The sequence below is a fragment of the Schistocerca gregaria genome, chromosome 1 (genome assembly GCF_023897955.1).
Source record: "Schistocerca gregaria isolate iqSchGreg1 chromosome 1, iqSchGreg1.2, whole genome shotgun sequence".
Taxonomy (NCBI): Eukaryota; Metazoa; Arthropoda; class Insecta; order Orthoptera; family Acrididae; genus Schistocerca; species Schistocerca gregaria.
The window spans coordinates 412704284-412724337 of NC_064920.1; the positions used below are offsets into that span (position 1 = coordinate 412704284).

The following is a 20054-nucleotide window of genomic DNA, read 5'->3' on the forward strand; positions in this document are numbered from 1 at the left end:
GGCATACAAAGCTACTATAATTTATGAGTCCAATCAGCAGCCCTTCAAAACTCTAATAAAACCAATTATACCTACGCAAAATGTGGGCTGATAATATGATTAAAGACAACTCTTATCAACTAAACCATTTTAAATCTTTCAAGTGTCATCCATATTATAGTTTCAAGGTAAGTGTGCTCCTGGAAATTTACCATGTTTTTGTAAGCTTAAAGTAGTCTCTAATCCACAGGTCACATAGATTATAGGAGCATGAAGCTCCTTTTATTGTTGATCATAAATAACAGAGGAAGGTAAGCTACAGTTGTGTTACAGTGCAATGAGTACTAGCCTAATACACTTACCGTGCAATCATGCCAGTATTCTGAAACAGTGCTTCATTCTGTTCTTGTTCGTGAGTTGGAAGTTGTCTCCATTCTCCAGAATCTCTGTGAAATTTAAAATATATATATATAATTTTTTTTTTATTTACTGTAGACAACACAAACAAAAATGGTTTGTAAATCAGATATCTGTTATTTGATAATTGGTTTAAACACTTTTAATTTCTTTCATTAACTTATGAGGAATATATGACTCCATACAGGCACATAATCCACAATACATCTGAAATAACTCTCTTACAAACAAAGCAAAATAACAAAAAACCATTGAACAGTCTTGCCTTGCTGCTTGCATCTGCCTCAACTGTGCCATGTTGCTAAGTGCTTCATCCAAAAGGAATACAGCATCATTCATTAGAAGATTAATGAAACGCAGAAAGATGGGTGGAGATACAGCTTCCATATTGCTCTCAGCCTCAGCAGCCAGCTGCCTGTTAATTATAAAAATTCATCATCACACAATGGAAGCATTAGAAAAGACAACCATGTTCTTACAATATTCATATATCAAGGAATATCACTTTTCTCTATATACCACTGTGGACATTATAATAAATGAACTCCGTGGCTCATTTCTACTTCACAATTATTAAGCAAGTGACTTTTCCTACACACTAACATAATCTGGAAGTATCACTTTACAAACAAAACCCCAAACCTTTTCCAACAGCACATCTGACATTGAATCCTGTCTTGAACATTCTGACCAAGAACCCAACTTGAACAACCACCACTACCTCACACGCCTATCAAGAATTCCTGTTGTTGTTGTGATCTTCAGTCCTGAGACTGGTTTGATGCAGCTCTACATGCTTCTCTATCCTGTGCAAGCTTCTTCATCTCCCAGTACCTACTGCAATCTACATCCTTCTGAATCTGCTTAGTGTATTCATTCTTGGTCTCCCTCTACGATTTTTACCCTCCACGCGCGCTGCCCTCCAATACTAAATTGGTGATCCCTTGATGCCTCAACACATGTCCTACCAACCGATCCCTTCTTCTAGTCAAGTTGTGCCACAAACTTCTCTTCTCCCCAATCCTATTCAATACTTCCTCATTATTTATGTGATCTACACATCTAATCTTCAGCATTCTTCTGTAGCACCACATTTCGAAAGCTTCTATTCTCTTCTTGTCCAAACTATTTATCGTCCATGTTTCACTTCCATAGATGGCTACACTCCATACAAATATTTTCAGAAATGACTTCCTGACACTTAAATCTATACTCGATGTTAACAAATTTCTCTTATTCAGAAACGCTTTCCTTGCCATTTCCAGTCTACATTTTATATCCTCTTGACTTCGACCATCATCAGTTATTTTGCTCCCCAAATAGCAAAATTCCATTACTACTTTAAGTGTCTCATTTCCTAATCTAATTCCCTCAGCATCACTCGATTTAATTCGACTACATTCCATTATCCTTGTTTTGCTTTTGTTGACATTCATCTTATAACCTCCTTTCAAGACTCTATCCATTCCATTCAACTGCTCTTCCAAGTCCTTTGCTGTCTCTGACAGAATTACAATGTCATCGGCGAGCCTCAAGGTTTTTATTTCTTCTCCATGGATTTTAATACCTACTCCAAATTTTTCTTTTGTTTCCTACACTGCTTGCTCAATATACAGATTGAATAACATCGAGGACAGGCTACAACCCTGTCTCACGCCCTTCTCAACCACTGCTTCCCTTTCATGCCCCTCGACTCTTATAACTGTCATCTGGTTTCCGTACGAATTGTAAATAGCCTTTCGCTCCCTGTATTTCACCCCTGCCACCTTCAGAATTTGAAAAAGCGTATTCCAGTCAACATTGGCAAAAGCTTTCTCTAAGTTTACAAATGCTAGAAATGTAGGTTTGCCTTTCCTTAATCTAGCTTCTAAGATAAGTTGTAGAGTCAGTATTGCCTCACGTGTTCCAATATTTCTACGGAATCCAAACTAATCTTCCCCGAGGTCGGCTTCTACTAGTTTTTCCATTCGTCTGTAAAGAATTCGTGTTAGTATTTTGCAGCTGTGACTTATTAAACTGATAGTTCGATAATTTTCGCATCTGTCAACACCTGCTTTCTTTGGGATTGGAATTATTATATTCTTCTTGAAGTCTGAGGGTATTTCGCCTGTCTCATACATCTTGCTCACCAGATGGTAGAGTTTTCTCAGGACTGGCTCTCCCAAGGCCGTCCGTAGTTCTAATGGAATGTTGTCTACTCCTGAGGCCTTGTTTCGACTCAGGTCTTTCAGTGGTCTGTTAAACTCTTCACGATGTATCGTATCTCCCATTTCATCTTCATCTACATCCTCATCCATTTCCGTAATATTGTCTTGAAGTACATCACCCTGGTATAGACCCTCTATATACTCCTTCCACCTTTCTGCTTTCCCTTCTTTGCTTAGAACTGGGTTTCCATCTGAGCTCTTGATATTCATACAAGTGGTTCTCTTTTCTCTGAAGGTCTCTTTAATTTTCCTGTAGGCAGTATCTATCTTACCCCTAGTGAGATAAGCCTCTACATCCTTACATTTGTCCTCTAGCCATCCGTGCTTAGCCATTTTGCACTTCCTGTTGATCTCATTTTTGAGACGTCTGTATTCCTTTTTGCCTGCTTCATTTACTGCATTTTTATATTTTCACCTTTTATCAATTAAATTCAATATTTCTTCTGTCACCCAAGGATTTCTACTAGCCCTCGTCTTTTTACCTACCTGATCCTCTGCTGCCTTCACTACTTCATCCCTCAAAGCTACCCATTCTTCTTCTTCTGTATTTCTTTCCCCCATTCCTGTCAAGTGTTCCCTTATATGCTCTCTCTGAAACTCTGTACAACCTCTGGTTTAGTCAGTTTATCCAGGTCCCATCCCCTTAAATTCCCACCTTTTCACAGTTTCTTCAGTTTTAATCTACAGGTCATAACCAATAGATTGTGGTCCGAATCCACATCTGCCCCTGGAAATGTCTTCCAATTTAAAACCTGGTTCCTAAATCTCTAATTCCTAAATTCCTAATATCCAGCATTTTTTCACCACTCTTTCTCAGGTCCCAACAACATGAGCCTACCTTGTCCACTGAAGAATTCCATTCTCTTCGATCCATAAAAACTGATGACTCCACTCAGCAGACAAGGAATCTACTACTATGGTACTTACCTGATGGTAGTATGTAAGCAAGGGTCTATGCCAGCTTCCTAATGCATCTACATACAGCATCTACCATCAAGATTCCATCCCTGTGCTACAAACTGGTCTACAGGCCCTCCTTAAGCCCACAGATTCCTCACAAGAACTAATAACTCAATCCACAGAACTACTTACCTCACCCAAACCACACGGTCTCACCTTTTATCTCTTCCTAAGATCCACAAACCAAATCACCCTGGCTGTCTCATACTTGCTGACATCAAAGCACCCACTGAACTTAATACTGTTTGTTTGATCAACACTTGAAACCTATAGTACAAAGACTCCCCTGCTATATTAGAGACACCAACAATTTCCTAGACTGTCTGAAATCTGTGTCCATCCCAAACCCACAACATAGCCTTGCTTGTTACCATTAATACCACCTTCCTCTATAACAACACTCTTGATGTACATGGTCAGTGTGCTTCTGGACATTAGTGTAACCAGCGTCCACTTGATTTCAAACCTATGACATAATTCCTGCACACCTTAACCAACTTTATACTTAGCAACAACTACTTTACCTTTCAATGATAATTTTTCTTTCTCTCTTTTCTTCTCCTCAGGTGAGCTACTTTTTAAGTTTTAAAATTTATTGAACATGCTCAGGTCCTTCACAATCATTCTTTGAGGTGGTAGGGCATGGAGTGTCTTTGTAAATTGTATCTCTTGGAAGTATTCAGTGTCTTATGATACACTCAACATTTTGCGATATTTTTGTGTAAAATGAGATTTTATGCAGTGTTGATTAAAATGCGAAGAAGTTCTTAGTGCTACACAATTCCAACTCACCATTGCTGCTACTAGACTACACCACTATCAAAACTGACTGTCCCACATTTGACTATTTGTGCTTTTCCTGTGTTGTTTTGACTGCTTGGTGCATGCGCATTTCCTTCACTCCCTATCATGCCATAACTGCTCTGCTTGCAAGCAAGAGCTGGAGAGGACACATGTGCTCCTGCTCATAATCAGTGAGTTGTTAAGCCCAGAAGTAGAGGCACAACTCCTGCCTGTTTTAGATGTTCTGGAAAGTTTTCTGAGCTGAAAGACTTTTGCACTGTGTCAGTTAATCAGCCATTATAGGCTGCCTAAGCATTCTTTAAGTACACAAATTGGCACTTCACCTATGCCTACTGACATAAATTTTTGTGTTGTTTTCCTGACTTTATATTGTGTGTTGGGTAACAGTATAATTGTACTTGCCACATAATTTTTTTACAGGAACATCATTTGATGTTGAGATTTTTTGTTTTAGTTTCTCTGCCAGACCTGAAAATTATTCATTCAGAAAATTTACTACTCTCTGGTGATCATTTTTCACCCTACACCAGTGTTTTATCTGTAAGTTGTTATGATTCTTTCTCTGTTTTCCTATTTGTTGTTTTACGATAGTCCATGCTGCTTTGTTTATTCTTCAGCATTAAGTATTGTTTTGTCATTTGCTGGCGTTTTTGCAGCAAGTGATGCTTTCCTGTACATCTTTCTGCATCTTTGATAATAGCTCTTACAGAATTGAGATATGTCATGATCCAGGGTGAGATCTTATACCTGCTGTTATTCACGTGTTTTTATTGGTCATTGATCGAATTTTGAATACGTTACTGGTCATTAAAATTGCTACACCGAGAAGAAATGCAGATGATAAAGGGGTATTCATTGGACAAATATATTATACTAGAACTGACATGTGATTATATTTTCACGCAATTTGGGTGCATAGATCCTGAGAAATCAGTACCCAGAACAACCACCTCTGGCTGTAATAATGACCTTTATACGCTTGGGCATTGAGTCAAACAGGGCTTGAATGGCATGTACAGGTACAGCTGCCCATGCAGCTTCAACATGATACCATAGTTCGTCAAGAGTAGTGACTGGTGTATTGTGACGAGCCAGTTACTCGGCCACCATTGACCAGACGTTTTCAATTGGTGAGAGATCTGAAGAATATGCTGGCCAGGGCAACAGTTGAACATTTTCTGTATCCAGAAAGGCCCGTACAGGACCTGGAACATGCAGTCATGCATTATCCTGCTGAAATGTAGGATTTCGCAGGGATTGAATGAAGGGTAGAGCCATGGGTCGTAACACATTTGAAATGTAACGTCCACTGTTCAAAGTGCCCTTAATGCAAACAAGAAGTGACCAAGACGTGTAACCAATGGCACCCCATACCATCAAGTCGGGTGATACGCCAGTATGGCGATGACGAATACACGCTTCCAATGTACGTTCACTACGATGTCGCCAAACACGGATGTGACCATCATGATGCTGTAAACAGACCTGGATTCATCCAAAAAAATGATGTTTTGCCATTTGTGTACCCAGGTTTGTCATTGAGTACATCATCGCAGGCACTCCTGTCTGTGATGCAGTATCAAGGGTAACCACAGCCATGGTCTCCAAGCTGATAGTCCATGCTGCTGCAAACGTCGTCAGACGGATTGTACAGATGGTTGTTGTCTTGCAAACGTCCCCATCTGTTGACTCAGGGATCGAGACGTGGCTGCACGATCCATTACAGCCATGCGGATAAGATGCATGTCATCTCAACCGCTAGTGTTATGAGGCTGTTGGGATCCAGCATGGAGTTCCGTATTACCCTCCTGAGCCCACCAATTCCATATTCTGCTAACAGTAATTGGATCTCGACCAACGTGAGCAGCAGTGTTGCGATACGATAAACCACAATCGTGATAGGCTACAATCCTACCTTTATCAAAGTCAGGAATGTGATGGTACGCATTTCTCCTCCTTACACAAGACATCACAACAACTCCGGTCAACTGCTGTTTGTGTATGGGAAATCAGATGGAAACTTTCCTCATGTTAGCACATTGTAGGTGTCGCCACCGGCGCCAACCTTGTGTGAATGCTCTGAAAAGCTAATCATTTGCATATCACAGCATCTTCTTCCTGTCGGTTAAATTTCGCATCTGTAGCACGTCATCTATGTGGTGTAGCAATTTTAATGGCCAGTAGTGTACTTTAGGAAATAACTGCTCAAAGTTAAGTTTAAATACTGCACAGAACTTGGTTGCTGGTGTGTGTGTGTGTGTGTGTGTGTGTGTGTGTGTGTGTGTGTGTGTGTGTGTGTAATATTATTGGATAGATAAAAAAACCTATTCAACAAGTGGCAGCAGGATAGAACCCATTTAATAGATGGAAATATGCAAGCTTCCAGAGCCAGTGGCTCCTTCCAGCAGAATAGTTGAAGGTAAAGGAAGATGGATGAAGAAAAAGGACTGGCAAGGTTTAGGAAATTGGGAGAGTTATGGAAAAGCTGCCCCCAACCCTGGGTCAGGGGAGACTTACTGAACAGGATGAGAAGAAAAGTTTGATTGTTATTGCCTGCACCAGATGAGATTTGGAAAACCTGGAAACATGATGGAGCAGACAGGATAGTAAGCAAGACAGGGATCACTGAAAAAACATTGTGCAAGGGTCTCTATGAGCAGAAAGCTAAGTGCATTATACTTGTAGACAAGAGAAAGGGGGGGGGGGGGGGGGGGGGGAGGAAAGGGCAGAAGATAAAAGACATAGTGAAGAAAAGGAATAGCTACTGAAAAGAAATGCTGAGATCACGAAAGTTAATAGAAATTTAGGCCACGTGGGTGAAGAGCACCAAGCACACATTGAAATGCCAGTTCTCTCCTGCAGAGTTCTGAGAAACAGGTGTCGGGGGGTGGGGGCAGAATCCAGATGTCACACGTGGTGAAACAGGCATTGAGGTTACGACTGTCGTGTTGCAGCTTACTCTGCTACAGGACATTGTGTTTTGCCAGCATACAACCTGTGCCCATGCCCATTCATCATAATTTGTGGTGGTCATGGCAATATAGAAAGCGAAACGGTGTTTATATAACACTGGTACATGACATGACGTTTCACAGGTGGCTCTCCCTTTGATAGTATATGTTTTGCCATTTGCAGGACTGGTACAGGTGGTGTTGTTGTTGGTGGGTGCACATGGAATGTCTTACAATGGGGACAGTCACAGGGATAGGAGCCATAGGGTGGGGATATGTTTGCAAAAGGAGTGTAGTATCTGATCAGGAGATTCGTGGTGGGGGGACAAAAAGCTATTCTAGGTGTGGTGGGTAAAGTATAAGACAGAATGGACTTAACTACAGGGCATGATTTTAGTAAGTCACAGCCTTGTTGAAGAAGCTGATTACTAAATTCAAGAGTAACAAGAGGTTACGCCTAAGTTGTTTTTTGGAGGGATGAGCAGTATTAGGCTTGGATGTGATAGCTGAGGAAGTCTCCTCTTGAACTGGTGAAGTAGTTACATCCAATGAAGGCTGATGTGAAAATACTAAAGAGTCTGCATCTGAACAGATATGTTTGCCTCAAATGCAAAAGTTGCACGGGAAGGAACATTTGTCATGGAAAGGATGGCAAGTATCGAAATGGATGCACTGTACTTTGTTTGTAGGTTTAATGTGAAAAGAAGTGTGTATCTGACCCTCAATGAGGATGAGGTCAACATTAAGTAAGTGGCATGAGATTTGGAACATGACCATGTGAAATTTAATTGGGTGAATGTATTTGGAGATTCCAACAGTTTTAACTGGCCAGCATCACAATGAGTCCAAATGGCAAAAATGTCATCAACGTATCGAAACCGAACCAGGAGCTGACAGCTTTTGGATCCCAGTAGATCTTTTTTCAAGTGACCCATGAAAAAGTTGTCACAGGAAGGAGCTATCGTGGTTTCCATTGCCATACCTCTGATAAGTTTGTATGTCTGCCCCTGCTGTGGAGTAGCCATTTTCACTTCATGCAATGATGCTGCTCTCTGGTGACAATACTGGGCACTTCTGATGCGGAAGTATACATTCTTTGAGATGCTTTACAATGTGGTGCATTTTTCATTGTCATATCTACCGTGACTTTTCTCTCCTGAGTCCTTGAAAGCAAGGAAGTTTGTGTGGGACACCCTGTACATTATGTTGCGCAGTGTGCTTGGCAACTGGATGATCCAGCTGTTTCTTGACCACAGTTTGGCAATGACCATTCATATGGACAGCTTGTTAGTTTACATGCCCATGCAGAAACCAGCACAATGATTGCAGTTCAGTATGCTTGCCATTGTCACAGAGAATAGGATGGGAATCCGTGTGAAGACTTGTGTAAATGAGGAAATCGATCATGAAGGATATGCTTCGAGAGATATAGACTGTCTTTATATTTACTGTCGCACAGCAGATCAATTACTTCAGGCTGCAGATCAATGTGGATTAGATACTGGATGTGTTTTCATTTTCCCATTTAGGGGTGCTGTAAATTCTGCTTTCTTTCCCTGCATGAATAGTGCTGCATCTGCAGAAACATAAATGTTTAAATTCCATGAGAAACCTATATATTCTACATTCTCTTCAATGTTGCTAAAAATGTTACACCTAGCTGTGTGTGTCTACACTTTAATGGACCACTAAAGTATGTACAACAAACTCTTTGCAAAGGTTTTGCAAGCCACCTCTGAATATCGTCTGCGTGGGATATGTGGTTGCCATTTTTGATAATGGCACCACGTGAAACATTTCTACCTGAAGTGGACATAAATATCCAGCGGCAACTATCAAATATTCCTTTATTAAATCACCGTCCGTGAAAGAGCGCAAGGACTTTGCTCAAAGTAGTGCAGCTTTGTAGCTCATGCAGGTGTTACACTCAGATAATTTTTCTTTCTCTCTTTTGTAGGATGGGTGCAATGACATGTGCTTTTTTGAAAACTGTTCTTCCAACATGTAGGCATCTTAAGTTCTGCAGAAGTCAATGAAGCCTCTAATTTTTGTATTAGATGGCACAGTTCTGGGATACTGGACAAGAACGTGTTTTTTGTCTCTCAGAGTCAGGAATTTGGCAAGCTGAAAATACATTTACAATCATCAGCAGTAAGTGCCCCATTCTTCACGTTAAGCAGTGGAAAGGTCGTAAACATGAGTGACATGGGAGACGCCCCTTCTACATTTGTTCCACTTGCGCTGCCTGTAACAGCTGTTGTTAGCTCCTTATAACACTGGATGGTTTGTGCCAGGAGTAGCTGTAAATGTTTCCTGGTTTAAAACCCATATTCTCACAATATTGTTCAAAGGCTGATATGCAGATGTCATAGGTCCCAATTCATTGCCACTTTTGTTAAAAAGGCAATCTACTTAAACAAAAAAGGATGTTTACTCATAACACGAGATATTAGATTCTATAGGAACAGTGCAAGCTATCTTAAAGTCTGTAATGCCAAGCAAAAAACAGTCCAAGACATGTGAGAGTTCCATAGATTACAAATGGAATCAACCACAACAATACTATAGCCAAAATGAAAACATTTGTAGTATGCACTCACTAACTGCTTATCTCAACCCTGGGCTGGCTTATATGCCAGAGTCTAGCACAGCTTCATCAGAGAGTGCACCTGAGGATCAATGCGATATGAGTGGTGGTGCCACAGCAGTCAATAGTAATACTGTACCACATACTCAGTTTTGGCAGTAATATCGGGGGACAACTACATAATACTGCTTGCAATTAATCATTTCTTTATTTTTTTCAGAGAGAAATGACACAGTAAAAAACAATCAATACCATATTTATTTTTGCTACTAATTTCATTGTGTACAAAGAAAAATAAGTAAAAGAAGGCAATTAAAGAGTTTTTGTAGCAACCTTGGAGGATCGCCACTACTAAGCTCTGACGAAAAATTCAGGCCGAGATGAATATGCATTGGGGAAGGGGAGCAGAAAGGAAAAGATTTACAAAAAAACATACACATAGTAAACAGTCTCATAGTTGTTACTCATCTGTGAGATTTCTTAATAATTTCGGATACAATATTTCATAATAAGAGGTGTAAGTAATAAACAGAAAGTTGCTATAAAATCCCACCCTCAACCAGGATTTCCAATCTCTGCTTTTCCTTTTTGCTCAAAAAGGAGGGAAAAAACTGAGATTTCTTCTTTATTTCTAACCGGAATATTAACATGAAGTTCTCATCCTTGGTGTGTTAGAGACCTATATTTTATTTTATTTTATTCTATTCTGTTTTATTTTGCAGTTTGTATTGAGGAGCAAAACAACTATAGTGTTCACCAAATGTGTACAGTAATTTATTTATTTTTTATTTTTTCTGTGTCAATTTGAATATCACTGTGTTATATATGTTCCATTTCTCATAATTTGCTATGCTTACCTGAAACAGTCCTTGTGCTCTTCAATTTGCCATAAATAATCCATTACAACATACATAGGACGTCTGTAATTGAATTTCTGTTCAAAAGCAACACTCTGACCTGTCATTTCAATTCCCACAAAAACTTCCAGAAGACTGCGCACTATCTGAATGTACAGAAGAAAATTAAATCAACAACAGAGTACAGATCTACCAGCTTGCTATACATAAATATACATTAAAAAGATCGCTATTTACCTGATTGCAATGAGGATGTTCTTTAAAAAGGCGTTCACGAAAAAATCCTCCATATGAACTGGTGCTGAAAGCTGGATTCTCTTTATGATGAGGAAGTAGTGACTCTAAACACTCTGCCAATCGTGCTCTTAAATGAGGATTACGCATCCTTTGCTGAGACCCCATAAACACTAATACCTCTGTTAATATTGGACTCAAAAAATCAAATCCTTGCTCTTCCAGTGTTCTTGGATTAAATCGCCGTAAGAAACTTAGAAATCCAACAGTATTCTCGATCAGAAATTCAGGAACACAGCTGTAATGGGCCACCAAGAGAAGAGAATAGCTCAAGTGCCATGAAACAAAGTAGAGATTACACATAATGATAGCTACAGTATTAACACCAATGTAAGTTCTTGAAAAATAAACTGCAAACAGCTGTTGTAAAATCCTTTAACACCTCTACCAGTCTCACAACATTAGAGTTGCATCTTCAGACACATTTATTTTCAGATCATTTACAGGCAAAAGTTGAGTGCATCAGTCACATTGTATTAATTCCCAGTCACATTGTATTAATTTGTCAAGAGAGTGACAAAAGTTAACTATTAAAACAGGCAGGATGAAGAAGATGGCCACAGGAGGAAGTCAGCTCAGAGCGGATCTGATACAAGTTGGCGAGAACCGTCATGGGTGAATGGTGGCAGAATACTTAGCGAATGTGTCAAAAGTGCTCACATATACATTCAGTATACCACCAGCACCCATCCATGATGGTTCTCATCAAAATGTATCAGACCCATTCTGACCTAAATCCATTCTATGACCACCTTCTTTATCCTGCCTGTTTTAATTTTTGACTTTCGTCACTATTTTGACGAATTAATATGACCTAACTGGGAAGATGAGACATTCAATGCATTCAACTTTTGACTGTAAATGATCTGAAAATAGGTGTACACGAAGATGCAATTCTCATGTTGTGAAACTGGTAGTACTATTAAAGGATCCTACAGTGGCTGCTTGTGGTTTATTCTTCAAGAATGCTTACCTTTAGCTGCAGATGCCCATATTATAAAGTTCAATGTTATCAACAAAAGTAATGGTTGTCCTAAAAATATAGTAGTTCTCTTTCTCCCCCCCCCCCCCCCCCCATACACACACACACCCTCTGTCCTCTCCCCTCCCTTCGCATCTACCAGCCTTATGCATGACATAAATTCACAACATATCCATCTTTTGACAACTACCTTAATAACAGTGTACTTTCCCATTCTGAATTATGCATTATATTTTTGCAATTCTTCTCTCTCAACCCCTGCAAGGAAAAAAATATAGGTGTATACATACATCTATAGTTAATGTTGGATGGGCCCAGTTCATTCTATTCAAGAACTCAGCTTTTTTTAAATCTACACTGCAGCTGTCACTGCTGTTTGACAAATCTTAAGTACACAGTTATAGATCCAAATAATGGAACTGAAGACAAGTGAGTGCTCAAAAAGAGTTTTTTGGAAGGTTGTGACACAATTCTGTTGAATTCTCCACACCTTTTTTCAATGTACAATCAATTTCAAGCATTTCATTTACATCTATAAAGTGGAAGGATCTTTGCTCACCACAACATAAATATTGAGACAATAATTTTGGTTTTGATGTACTGTAACATACGCTTTTGAAAACATAAAAAAGCTTGAAATTATCCACCTCTTTTCGTACTATTTCACTTATACTTACTCCATCAGTTCTCAATAGGTGATCTGAGCTTTCACTTTTGGTTTCCTTTCTAGAAATTATGCCCAACATTACTAATATTTATTATCCACAGTGCCATAATAGTTTGGTGGGGGATACCTTTCATGACTAATCCTATCAGGTCTGATATGAGAGCACAGTACAACTTGTTTTATGACACTATGCTGAAAGAACATTTTGAAGGAATTCAGGTATCTCAGTTGAAGTTTGAGGTCAAAATTCCAAGGTTCAGATAAGTTGCATCTACTGTTTTAATTAACAGCATAAAGATTTTTGCTGATACAAAAGTGCTTTCTACGCTCCATGCTGAGGGCAGCTTTTGTTATGGACATACTGCTCGCCAAATGCTGGAGCCTGTGTTGAGAGATGGCATTCTAACCTATACAAAATAATTTATCATCCAATTTGATTTTTGCACTTCTTACAGTCTGATATCTTCATTCAATAAAGAACTGAATTTCTTTTTTCTATCCATCATACTTACAGAGTTTATAGTGATAGAAATGCATTGTGTAAATTTTGTGTGTGGTTGATTTTAGCTAATAAATCGCAGTGAATGAAATGTAGGTAAGACATCAAAATTTTATTTAAAACAGAGAGCAGAATAATGTCTCATTTCATTCTCAAGTTATTGTGTTTCATATCTGATGGACAAGTCGTACGCCACCCACCCATTCACATCTCTGTGCATCGTGAATCATGTGGTCTTAACATTCGTCATATCTCTAAAACAATTCAGTGTATCAAAACAAGGTTTTTAGAAATGAGACCACACAATGAGGCACATATGTTGTATGATAAATGCTCAAAGCTTCTTTATTCACCACAACATGGAAGTAACTCATCCACAGCAGTGAGAGGCTGGCTGCTCAGGACGCAAACAGATGTCCATAGCACTAAAGGAAAACCCAAACGGCACTTGTATAAACATACACAGCACCTGGGGAAATGGTGTAGCAGTGTGTGTACACAAACCCACAGCAGCAAAAGGATTAATGGTAACATCAACAACAATATACCAGTAACTTTTGAAATACACTGAGGTGACAAGTGTCATGGGATACTTCCTAACATCATGTCAGGTCCTCTTTTGTCCACTAGGCATGCTACCTCTATAGTCATCCATAATTGTGAAAGTGTTGCCAGTATAAGATTTTGTACATGAACTGACCTCTAGATTATGTCCCATAAATGTTTGACAGGATTCATGCCGGGCATCCTGGGTGGCCAAATCATTCCCTCGAATTGTCCAGGATGTTCTTCAAACCAATTGGAGACAATTGTGACCCAGTGATATGGCGCATCGTCATTTATCAAAATTACATCCGGCATAATCCAGTCACTTCAGACCGGGAGATTACCTTCATAGTCTCAGATGTTATTGAATATAGCATATGTTAAAATTCAGGAGTAAGTAAGAAACACATATTTTTTTTTTGTTTTCTCCAAAAAAATTCCCGCCCCAATATATAGGCCTCCAAAGATGACACTGCGAACACCATTTTGAAAATACAAATTTCGGAAAAAAATGTAGGTGTATACATACATCTATAGTTCTAGATATTTTGTTAGTGTTCTTTTAATTATTTATTTGAAAGATAATTGCTTTATGATTACAGTAGTGTCCTCAATTTCAACATATCTTTCATTTTTTTTTACTGTCGCCTTTTGATTATTTTTTTTGTTGTAATTTACAGACTTTTTTCCCCACAAATGCCAATCCAGAAAAGTTAAGATTTTTTTCTATTGATTAGTACCGTGTAATACTACATTCTCTGTAAAGGAGAGCGTCCACTTTTAAGTTGGACAGGTTTTATTTTGAAAAATTATTATTATTTTTTTTTATTATTTTTTTTTTTTACCTTTCAAGGGTATTGTATGTCTTCATTGAAGTTGTTTCTTTTTAATTTCTTTGTTACAATGTTTATTTCTATTGTCTTTGTTGCAGCTATTTCTTATCACTTTCTTTGTTGCAGTTATTTCTTTTTCACTTTCATTGTTGCAGATATTTCTTACACTTTGTTCTTGTTTCTTGTCAGTTTCTTTGTTGTGGATGTTCATTGCAGGAGTCTGTATTGTAGTTGTTCAGTGCTGAAGAGGCTTCTAAGAAATCTGAGACCATCAAGTGAGTTCTGTGATTTCATGAGTAATTTATCAGTTGACACAGTTGCAGTGTGTTTTGTGAAAAGGACTGTTTGAAATGTCTTCTGACTGGGGTTACAGGAGAGTGAAGTGTGCTGACTATTTGCATATCCATAAAAGAGTGATATGTAAGACAAACAAAAAATACAGACTTTGTTCAAGTTGAGAATAAGTGTTCTCATTTGAAGACTCTGTTTCAAAGTGAAGATGTTTCCAGTGACGGCTTTTTGTGTTCTATATGTCTTGACAGAATAACAACAATGATACCATCTGAACAAGGTGAAGCCTCCCATGGTGCAGATGCTGCAGGTTTTGCATGAATCAGTTAACTACAGAGGTAGGTACTAGTTCTGTTAAGAAACCATGGTCAGTGAAGTCGAGTCATAAGCTCTACGCATCAAGAAAGCACAGAGAAATTACTGAAGCTATGGATGAATACACTACAGCAAAACTGACCACACTCTTCAAAGTAGAAATTCCATCTTCAGAAGAAAATGAACCAAAGCTCTCTTGCACCTTTTGCCAGGAATTTTTCACAAATACCAATTTAGCTGTCGAATATTGTGCATCCTTCAGTGAAAGACGCAAGTTTTAACTATTATTCCAGAGACATTTTCGAAGAAAACGTTTTGAACCACATTCCATCAGTATCAAAGCACATGGTAGGCAAATCAAGAAATGTGAAGTCTGTAAAAGGAGTCTTTGGAAGACCAAATCCCTATTGTGGTCACCCTGAAGAAGCAGCTCAAGTTCAAATAGTGCAGTCATTTTATCTGGAAGATAAATGGGGCTGTACTCACCAGAGTGCCAAAAAAAAGACACTATACTGTAACAGTTGAAGGTCAAAAAGTTGTGAAAGTGAAGAGGTACATAACTTGCAGTATTAATGAAACTTTTGCAATTTATAAAAGCATCTATACAACTTCACATATTGGAAGATCAAAACTGTATGCACTATGACCTGAGTGGATAGTTCTACACCCACCTAGAGACATCTGTTTATGTGTGTACTGTGCAAATTTTGAACTTTGTGTGATAACTTTGAAGAACTTACTGGAGCACGTTACATATGAAACCTTGGTTGGGTGTGTGAAGTCATTAGTAGTCTGTAACGTAATGTGAGAGACTTGTTTGTTTCAAGAATGTGGTGACTGCCCTGGAAAGGGAGGACTGTCTTTACAGACACTTGGCCTGGAAGACATACCAGGTAACTCTGCAGGAATTACATATGCGACAACAGGGGAGGAAAATAAATTAATTAAGAAAACAGTTGCCTTCGACAGTTTCACTGATGAACTTCGTAAATGGTCAGTGAATGCAGTAACACACCAGCATCTGAAGAAACTGCAACAACAACACATTGCAGAAGTGAAAGGGTGTGTAAAGGCTGAATAACTATGTTTAGTGCTTCACTGTGATTTTGCTGAGAACTGGTTTCTAATTCTATCACAAGAAGTACAAGGGTATCATTGGAGTAATGACCAGGTTTCAATTTTTACAGGAGTGGCATATTTTCAAAACAAGACTACAAGTATTGCAGTTATAAGTGATCACACAGGACATGATTTGACACATGCTTTGCTAGCAATGTACAAAATTTTTCAACTGCAAACAGGGGCAGAGAAGATCATCATTATTTCTAATGGTGCTCCTAGTCATTTTAAAAATTGTTACCAGCTGTTTGAAATGGGTAAGTCACCTTGTGCCAACTGACTGGGTATACAGTGCTATAGGCCACGGGTAGGAGCCTTGTGATGGTGTAGGTGGCCTGCTAAAGCATCATGCTACAAAACATAATCTTTCCAGACCAAATACAGCTGTGATTAAGAATGCTAAGGATTTTATGAGATTCATGAAATCTTACACATCCACAGCCCTCATTCTTTTACCCAAAGAGAAAATCGAAGAATCCCATGAGCAGATGAAAGAAGAATGGTCCAAACAAACTACACCAGTGAAAGAAAGTCAGAAGACACATTTTTGGACTAAAAGTGATGGGCAAACTCATATTGCACGCACTTTAAAGAGCAAGAAAGAAGAAATTTCGTTCATTCAGCCAACATCTCAGAAACAGCAGGATAATATTCGGATTCGCGACCTGAGAAGGGGGATGTTTGTGGAATGTGTGTATGATTGTGACTGGTGGATTGCAGATTATAGGCACCAGTTATGAGTTAAACGAAACTGTAGCGAACTTTATGCCCTGCATGGAGCAGCTGCTGGATATAGGTTTCCAGGTGAAGGACAGCAAGAATGCCATCAGTGCTCCCTTCCTGTTCACAATGTTTTGAAGATTGTAAGTGTTCCAGTTCCTATTGGTTCAACAGGAAGGTATCACTCTATATCAAATAAAGATACTGAAGCAGTGGAACACATTTTTAGTACAGTTACTGGCTAATTTCAGTGCAAAACAGAGTGCATAGAAGTCGTATAAACTGAAACCTTTAAGTCTTTGGACCTTTCAAATACGTTTTGGTACCATTTAAAACGCTTGAAAAATGAGTCACTTACTCATCTAACAAAACTAAAATTATGTTGAATAAGGCTAGGTTTTAATTTTTATGATACCGTTATGTGATAATGTGGTTATAAAACAGGTTTTATGTATGGCAAAAATTTCAGTTGCTTATAAAACTTGTTCAACCTAAAAGTGGAAGCTCTCCTTTTCAGGGAAACTAGAACTATTTGGTACTGATCAATAGAAAAAAATCAAAATTTTATGGATTGATATTTTAGAAAAAAAAATCCATAAATTATAAAAAAGTTCAGAATGCTACAGTAAAAGAACTTCGACAGGTAAGACCAAATGAAGGATTTGTTTGTAATTGTAAAGCAATTATCTTTCAAATAAAAACCCCAAGAAAATATCTAGAACTGTTCCAGAGACACAACATTTTAAAATTTTTCCTAAAATTTGCATCTTCAAAGTGGTATGCACACTGTCATCTTTCAAGGGCTGTATCTCGAAGTAGAAATTTTTTTGGAGAAAACGAAAAAATTTGTGTTCCTTCCTTAGTTCTTCATTTTAACATATGCTAAATTCAATAAAATCCGGGACTATGAAGGTAAGATTTTTTCCTACACTGCCTGAATCATATCGATTATGCAGCAAATGCTCTCCAAGTATTCGAACATAACCATTTCCAGTCACTGACTGGTTCAGTTGGACCAGAAGACCCAGTCCATTCCATGTAAACACAGCCCACACTAGCTTGCATAGTGTCTTGCTGAAAACTTGGGTCCATGGCTTCGTGAGATCTGTGCCACACTCAAATCCTATCACCAGCTCTTACCAACTGAAACTGGGATTCATCTAACGAGGTCACAGTTTTTCAATCATGCAGGGTCCAACCAATATGGTCACAAGCCCAGGAGAGGCGGCACTGCAAGTGATATCATCCTGTTAGTGAAGCCGCTCGCGCCAATCGTCTGCTTCCATAGCCCATTAGCATCAAATTTCCCCACACTGCCCTAACGGATATGTTCATCTTATTTACCACATTGATTTCTGCAGTTATTTCATGCACTGTTGTTTGGATGTTAGCACTGAAAATTCTAAACAACACTGCTGCTTGCGGTCATTAAGTGAAGGCCATCGTCACCACATAGATCATGGTGAGAGGTAATGCCAGAAATTTGGTATTATTGGCACACTCTCGATGCTGTGGATCTCGGAATACTGAATTCCCTAACAAGTTCTGAAATGGAATGTCCCATGTGTTTCATTCCAACTACTATTCCGTGTTCAATATCTAATTCCCATTGTGCGCCAATAATCACATTGCAAACTTTAGCACATGAATCATCAGATTACAAATGACAGCCCTGCCAACGCATTGCTTTTTATACCCTGTGTACACGATACTACAGCCATCTGTATATGTGCATATCGCTATTCCCATGTCACCTAAATTTGGCAACAGTGAATTACAAATAACAAGCAAAAGATTGACATGTTCAGCAAACTAGACAGAGAAACAGTAATGTCATTTGTCAATGAGGAAGTTCAAACCTTTAGCTCAGGATAGGAGTGCACAGAAGAACTATGTATGGCTCAGATTTACACTGAGGTGACAGAAGTAATCGGATAGCGACATGCACACATACAGGTGGCGGTAGTATCGCATACACAAGGCATAAAAGGACAATGCATTGGCAGGGCTGCATTTGAAAAGTTGGTACCTGCTTTTTGTAACATGTGTTCTGCACCAGCATACAAGATTAACTTGCTTGTCTTCATTACAGTTTAATCCAACCTGCCATTTCTCTTCCACCTACCACAATTCCATTCGCTGTTGCAGTAGTATAATCCCCCCTTGCTGAAAGCATCTTGACTGATTTGTATTTAGCAGTAACTCCTTATGGATTTACCTTTCTTTCTCTTTTAGCTGCTATTACCTTTGTAAATCACAGGTATTTCCATAGAATTATCTGTTATCTCAAGAAGTTAGTAAGTATACGCACAACTTCATTATTAATTATTCTAGCATCTGAATATAATATCTGTCAACTTGCCTTCACTTCTGATCGCAACTATCTACACAGAAAGATTTCAAATATTTATATACATATACAAACCTTAGTGTTGATGGCACCTGTTCCGGCAGTGGAAAGGTGATGTCTCGCAACTTGGCTGGCATGAATGATATTCGTTCAGTCTCATTAGTTGCATCAGTAGCCACCTGCACCAGCCATACAGCTGTCGCCACATGAAACTGCACCATAAGTGACAGTGAATGAGGTTCCAACAATGCTGCCCGTATGCTGAAACATCTATCGTACAGAACATACCAGTAAGACCTTTTTTTCATGTTCTGAGATATTTGAAAGTTATGGCAATTCAAAAAGATACAGAAAAATTAAGTGGTGGTGCCATAATCACCTAATGTTTTAGCATCCTTTATAAACTGCCAAATGTTAGTATCAAGTAGGGTATTGTTGTTGAGAGAACATCAACAACCATAAATTCAGTTTCTGTCAATCATAATTACACAAAACTCTAACTACTTCTACATCTACAGAGTGGGGAGAGGAACAGGGGAGAGGTGAACAAGAGAAGAAGGGAACTCAATGTGTGACATTCATTTTCATGCTGTACTGAAACACATTGTGAAATGAATTCATCATTTTCCTATCTTCACTATACCAGAAGTCACTCAGCCCCCACAGATATCGCTTC

General features: G+C 38.8%; 1 protein-coding gene across 1 annotated transcript in view; it reads right to left on the bottom strand.

The window, feature by feature from the left end:
• The window catches only part of LOC126350006 (ubiquitin conjugation factor E4 A), a 74058-nt gene that overhangs the window by 41996 nt on the left and 12008 nt on the right, over nucleotides 1-20054 (bottom strand). Inside the window, exons 2-6 of the mRNA XM_050002478.1 lie at nucleotides 19454-19648; nucleotides 11000-11294; nucleotides 10763-10908; nucleotides 662-811; nucleotides 342-425 (exon numbers count right to left, since the gene is read on the bottom strand). Of these exons, the coding sequence (XP_049858435.1) occupies nucleotides 342-425; nucleotides 662-811; nucleotides 10763-10908; nucleotides 11000-11294; nucleotides 19454-19648 (870 nt within the window). The remainder of the gene's footprint in view (nucleotides 1-341; nucleotides 426-661; nucleotides 812-10762; nucleotides 10909-10999; nucleotides 11295-19453; nucleotides 19649-20054) is intronic.